Source organism: Ambystoma mexicanum, chromosome 2q, assembly GCF_040938575.1.
Source record: "Ambystoma mexicanum isolate Mex_15411 chromosome 2q, UKY_AmexF1_1, whole genome shotgun sequence".
Taxonomy (NCBI): domain Eukaryota; kingdom Metazoa; phylum Chordata; class Amphibia; order Caudata; family Ambystomatidae; genus Ambystoma; species Ambystoma mexicanum.
The window spans coordinates 893,402,390-893,408,528 of NC_090924.1; the positions used below are offsets into that span (position 1 = coordinate 893,402,390).

The window sequence follows — 6,139 nt, forward strand, 5'->3', positions numbered from 1 at the left end:
AGCAAAGGATGGGATAAGGTTGTTATAGTGTAGTGATACTGAATATAAATTTGTTTATTTCTGATTTTAAAACAAATATAAACATTGCTAGAATAATTAGTGATAAATACAAAACAGGGTAGGGAAAACATTGATGCAGTTATATAGAGTTCCCTGAAAAAGGGTAAATGCATTACTATTTAATGTGAGCTGATAAATATGTGATATCCTTTTTGTATTCAAGTGAACAGGATAGTAGACTTATTTAAATGTTTGATTGCGAATATCATGGACTTCTAAGAATTGGAGGCTTTGGCTAAGTGCAACCTCTGTATATTGCATATTGTAGGACTGTGAGCCAGGTGATTTAATGTCGGTAGGCAAGGTAGTTGGGAGAGAAGTTTGTGAGTGGTTGAAAATCTATCTAAGACATTGTGCCTGATTCATAGAAGCCTTTTATAATGGAACCGTCCCATTGGATAACACTCTGTGAATCGGGCCCATTGCCTCTTCTGACTCACCCAATGGGATACATTTGTGAAGCATTAAGTAATGAAGAATGATTGCACATGGATCACCATTCACAGTACGGTAGAAGCAGTTGATTGCTTCTCAAATAGTATTTCAAATGCCTGCTGAGATTTTGTTGTTGCAGTGTAATCTTGCCTTGCTGTGATTTTGCTCCCAGCGGCCCCACTGCAATTCTGCTTTTAGGTTTCACTGCTGGAATTTTCCCTGGCGCAATTTCACTTCACTGTATACTTCTTACCCACTCCTGCCCGCTTCTATTTCTTCCCCTAAAGCTTTATATTATCTTGCTTAATGCTCGCATCTTATTGACAATTCACAAGTTTGAAATTCATCACTTGTCAAGTAACATATTCTTAGCTCATGTCCATTACAAATGATGTTTGCATTATTTATCATCATGATCAGGAATGTCATCCAGCTAGACTGTTTTTATGAGTGTTAAGAACAAGAACAAAAATGCTCAATTACCCCTCTTTTAGTCTACCTTTTGGAGTGGTCAGATGGAAAACAAGGGATAAATTATCTAATTCATTTACCCAAGTTTCATATGTGTTAACAAAATTATTATGCCAAAGAAGTAAACATATAAAAACACATTTTAATCAAAAATTCGATTCAATACATAGTTGTGTAGTGTATGCTTTCCACAAGGCATCACCAACACTTAAATTCATAAAAAGTTGAAAGACAGGTCCAGAATGCTTATGTGTTTGTGCCAATCGTGGCTGGGATTAGTAAGTGACATTCATAATTCATCACAATGACAAAGATATTAATACCAGAATCTATTATGGCTGGGGAAACATACTATCAATGTACAAAAATGAACTGAGAAATTGTTTTCATAGAAAGACGTTATTTTTGGTGTCTGTGGGATGTCTACATATGTTTCGGCTGAACAGAGTATCATCAACACCTTCCCTGGTGTTCCGCTGTTGTCGTTTGTAGCCCTCTTCAGGACAGTACGTTGTTTCAGTAGGATGACAAAAGTTCAAAAAAACAGATCCTCGTTTTGTCAGAGTTCGGTAGGAGACTATAAAGTAGAGAGAATTTGAAACTATTTTAGTAAGTTATCTGGAATTAAAGGTAATTTAAAACAGTAAGGTGTTAAAAACTTTCTTTGGCAGTTGACATATGTAATAGGACTGTTTTCACGACCTATGCAGGTACTTTCCACTGACCTTTTAGTCTTCTTGCGGCTAGGCTAAAGTGTTGTAATTTTAATCAGGCGGTTGCTTCCTTATTCCTTGTTTATATTTTGGGTTTACTAATCTGCTTATTCAATGAATGAGACGGTTTCCCTTTTGTGAATTAACAGAAAAACTTTAGTTAATTTAATTGAGTGCGTCGAACCTGTTGTAACACAAAACAGGAGGGGGAGGCACACGGTGTGTTCAGAACCTTTACTTTTCTGTATTACATGGTTTGTGCTAGTACTGTTTCGAAAGATTCATGTACTAACCTTTATGAAAAATGGCAAGCTGCTGATGCGCCGTTTTTTGGAAGGGAATTGCTTATACCCAGGTTTAGTCAACTTTGACTTTACGCTGTCGTCTACCTAGATGTAAAGGCACAAAGACAGGTTTAGAAAAATAGATGTATTGTTTCCTAATTATCCATTTCTGTGTGTACCCCTCTGGGTAGCTGCATTTATGTACACATCATCTTCATAATTTCAGGCATCGCCCTTTTCTAAATATAGGAGGCAGGCAAAACACAGATTGGTTTTTACCTGCTTTTTACTTTTTCGCTATCGTTGGGCGTCCTCCCAGCATCTGCGTTCGTTAAGCTCCCGTATCGAGTGATTCGTTTGATGCCGCAATTCACTTCCTGCCGTGTATTAAGCAGTCATGTGATCGCGCAATGACGTAGCGCGGTCCAGTGCACTTCCCACCATGTATTGAGCGGACGTGTGATCGCTCAATGACGTGGCGCGGTCCGATGCGCTTGTGCGATAGTTTGTTTTTTGATCCGCCATATTGGATGGGTTATACGAACATTTATACTACGGGATCACTACGTCCCGCAAACAAAAAGGGAAAGATGTAAAAGACCCATCTCTTTTTAAATTAATTTCTTCAAACGTGTTTTTTTTTTTTTTTCACGCTATGGAAATTAAAATTTGGTACATGTATAGGGTAATATCACTGCCGTGATCTCAGGACACAGTGCCCCTATTTTTTCCTCTGACCGCTCCAAAAGGTAGACTAAAAGAGGGGTAATTGAGCATTTTTGTTCTTGTTAACACTATATAAGTGGTCCCGATAGTGCTCAATCCCCCTTCAACAAAAAAAGTTTGGGACTTACCCATTGTCTTCTCCTGTTTTTATGAGTGTATTATTGCTTTCTTAGGCACCACGTGCCTCAACAGTAGACACTTTTAGGGTATCCTGTTTTTCATGATGAAATCTTACCCTTCTAGACTCAAATGAGTTAATTTCAGCAATAATATTAATAGTTGTAGCCATATCTAATAGTGAAATAGGTAAACTGGAGAAAGCTCGTTAACATCTGAGTAAAGCATATATTGGCCTTGTGATTTGATAATGTTCTTGGATGTGTTTGAAATGGTATGGGCTAATGCTGCTGATTTAAATGTGTATGTTGTCATCAAATTAAGATTATTTTTTTTAACTACGTTTTTTTCCGATTTATTAATGCAGGGTTCTTGGGGATCTGGGAAAGATCAGTATAGCAGAGAACTGCTAGTTTCTTCCATCTTTACAGCAGCCAGTCGCAAGAGAAAAAAAACAAAAGAGAAACCACAGCCAAGCAGTTCCGAAGACGAACTGGACAATGTCTTCTATAAAAGGGACATTACAGAACAGTCTCAAAGTGATGTTTCTAAACTGCCCACCAAAAAAATAGACCTGGAAAAACAGAGTGATGTGTTGGGTGTGAAACAAACCAATTCAAAAGAAAACTTTAGTAACAAAGACATTTGTGATGTAAAAGAAAAATTATTTATTAAAGAGAGTGCACAGTCAGAAGAGCCCTCACCACTTTGTCAATCAAAACATGCAAAATCCTCAAACCGCAACAGTAAGCAAAATATGTTGTCGGAAGTAAATAAACCAACACCGCAAAAATCCTTCCAACCTGAAGAAACGACAGATTCTGGAAAACTGCATGGGTCGTCTTTCCAGCCTTCATTACACAAACTTAAATCTAAAGATCTGACAAGCCCTGAAAATGCCAGTGAATATTTAACAGCTGATGTAATCTCTATCACGTCGGACTACTCTACTACATCGTCAACTACATATCTGACTGGTTTGGAATGTAACATGCTTAGCCCAGAGGTACAGTCGGTGACAGAAAGCAGAGGCGATGAGGCCGATGATGAGAGGAGTGAATTGATTAGTGAAGGTCGCCATATGGAAACGGACAGTGAAAGTGATTTCCCTATTTTTGCTACAAGTTCTGCTGTTGATCGACTCTTTAGAGGAAAAAATCAAGAAATCACAATAGGTGGAAGAAACTCCAATGACAGCACAAGTTGCACAGAAAGTAGTTCAATACCCAAGCTAGAAAACCACGGGTTAAGTTCACAGAAGCTTATTGAATGTGATACATTATCAAGGAAGAAGTCTGTACAACATAAGACTGATCGTGAAGGTTCAGATAGCAAATGTGAGAAGGGCCTAGCCCCCATGTCTATGTTTGATGTTATGAAGAAAGGAAAGTCCACAAGTAGTCTTGATCCACCAGCCAATAATGAGCCAGAAAAGCAGGAACTTGCTTGGAGACTAAAAATAACAGAAAGGTTAAAGCTACGCTTGAAAGCTTCTGCAGATGATATGTTTGGGCTAGGAAGTCAAAAATCTACTTCTCAAGAAAATCGCAAGAAAAAAAATATCAGAAGGCGTCATACTCTTGGTGGGCAGAGAGATTTTGCAGAAATAAGTGTTTTAAATTCTTGGGCAGCTGAAGAGCAGCAAGGAACACAAAGGACTAGAGGCATTGAAACTGAACTTTCTGCAGTGGATCGATTAAAACCAAAATGTCCATCGCAGCTTCTCTCAATTTCAGAATGGCTTGCTCGGGAACGATTACGCACAAGCACATCAGACCTCAGTACAGGCGAAAAAAGAGAGCTCATGATTGGGGACTCTTACCTAGTGGATGTTTCCAAATCACCGCCATCTTTAGCTGTACCTTTATGTTCAGATAAAAGTAGTGCTAGCAATTTGACTTTGACTAGCCAACCATCTCCTATATCATTACTCCAGTCAGCGGACCAAGTAAACGGGGAAAGTTATCAGAGCAAGAACAAAAGTAACTTTAGTCCTGCAGTTGATGCCCATCCTCATAAACTGTCTGGCACCCAAGTAGTTCGATCACGATTCTACCAGTATCTTTAAGAAGCTCAACACTTGCACAATATAAATTCCATTGCTTATTGTTACAATTTCCAGTAACATTGTATTTGTTTTGTACCTGGATTCGTCAATGTGCGGCCTTTGGTTGCGTTTGCAATGTGCATCATGTGGCAAGTCTTCACGGTGCATTACATCAGCCAGAAGAACATTCAAAGTAAACACTATTTTGTATGTTAAAATACACATGCGTTGAACAAACAAGACATGTTAAATATGTGATGTCCTGACTTGTGATTGCTGCATAACTTTCTACGGCTGGCAATGGTACATTAAAAAATGTTATTTTCGTTTAGTCACTAACAAGTGCCTCATCATAAATTTGTTTTGTTTTTTAGGGTGCCATATTATTTCGAGAAACTGCTGTGAACAGTTTAATGCATTGCATCAAAAGTGAGATTTATTTTGTTTTTAATATTTTAACATTGGTCGATACAGAGCTTCCATTCGTTAAGCATTCCAGTTTGTTCTCCACTTTTTATATTCCGACTTTAATACAGTTTTTGAGTTTTATGTGAATTGAATTTTTAAACTTTGTGTAAAATAGATAACTTAAATGTACATATTAAATGTGTATCTTTTCCTCAGATACCAGATTTGATATAAATGTTGTAACATAGGCATGTAGATAGTGGATCCTGGGTGGAACTGGTTTCTTTCATTGAAAAGAGCATAATTCTGCATGAAGACTTACGCAATTCAACATTGTATTATGCCTGTGTGCATACCCGCTTAAACACTGGAAATAAAATCGTTTTGGTGAATTTGATATACCTCCACCATTTTCTTATAGGTAATTAAAACATATTTTGAGTGGTCTGTTAGACATTCAGGCATGGGGCTATATACACATATCAAGCAGCTCTTGTGTTGCCTGTGATTATGTTGAAGCTGAAGGTAACTTTACCATTCCATTCACTATTGTACTTCAAATGTTGTTGAGCCATACTTTCTCAGTTGAAATGAATTCACCATTTTAAATCTCTTTTGAATCACTGGGATGATCCATATAGAGTTTGGCTATGTTTGCATCACAGCTTGCCTTCCCCTAATGTGTTAATTCGCCTGGTCATTTCTATACATGTTTTGTTTGACTTTATTTTTGTATTCCTGCAGAGGTTTTTCCATCTCTGCAAGTGTTGTGTGTCGTATTCTGTTTAGGTTTAAATCTTTCATTAATATTTGAGAGAAACAAAATCCATTACCAAGGCCATATGAGTGTTAATGCGAAATGATGATGGAAGAAAAGA

At 37.6% G+C, this 6,139-nt stretch overlaps 1 protein-coding gene across 4 annotated transcripts in view; it reads left to right on the forward strand.

Moving 5' to 3' along the window:
- ARHGAP21 (Rho GTPase activating protein 21) overlaps positions 1-5,658 on the forward strand; it is a 1,630,902-nt gene extending 1,625,244 nt beyond the window's left edge. For all 4 annotated transcript variants that reach the window (XM_069648161.1, XM_069648162.1, XM_069648163.1 and 1 more), the window contains one exon: positions 3,174-5,658. In XM_069648161.1, the coding sequence (XP_069504262.1) occupies positions 3,174-4,874 (1,701 nt within the window). In that variant the 3' untranslated portion in view covers positions 4,875-5,658. The remainder of the gene's footprint in view (positions 1-3,173) is intronic.
- The last annotated feature ends 481 nt before the right edge of the window (positions 5,659-6,139 follow it).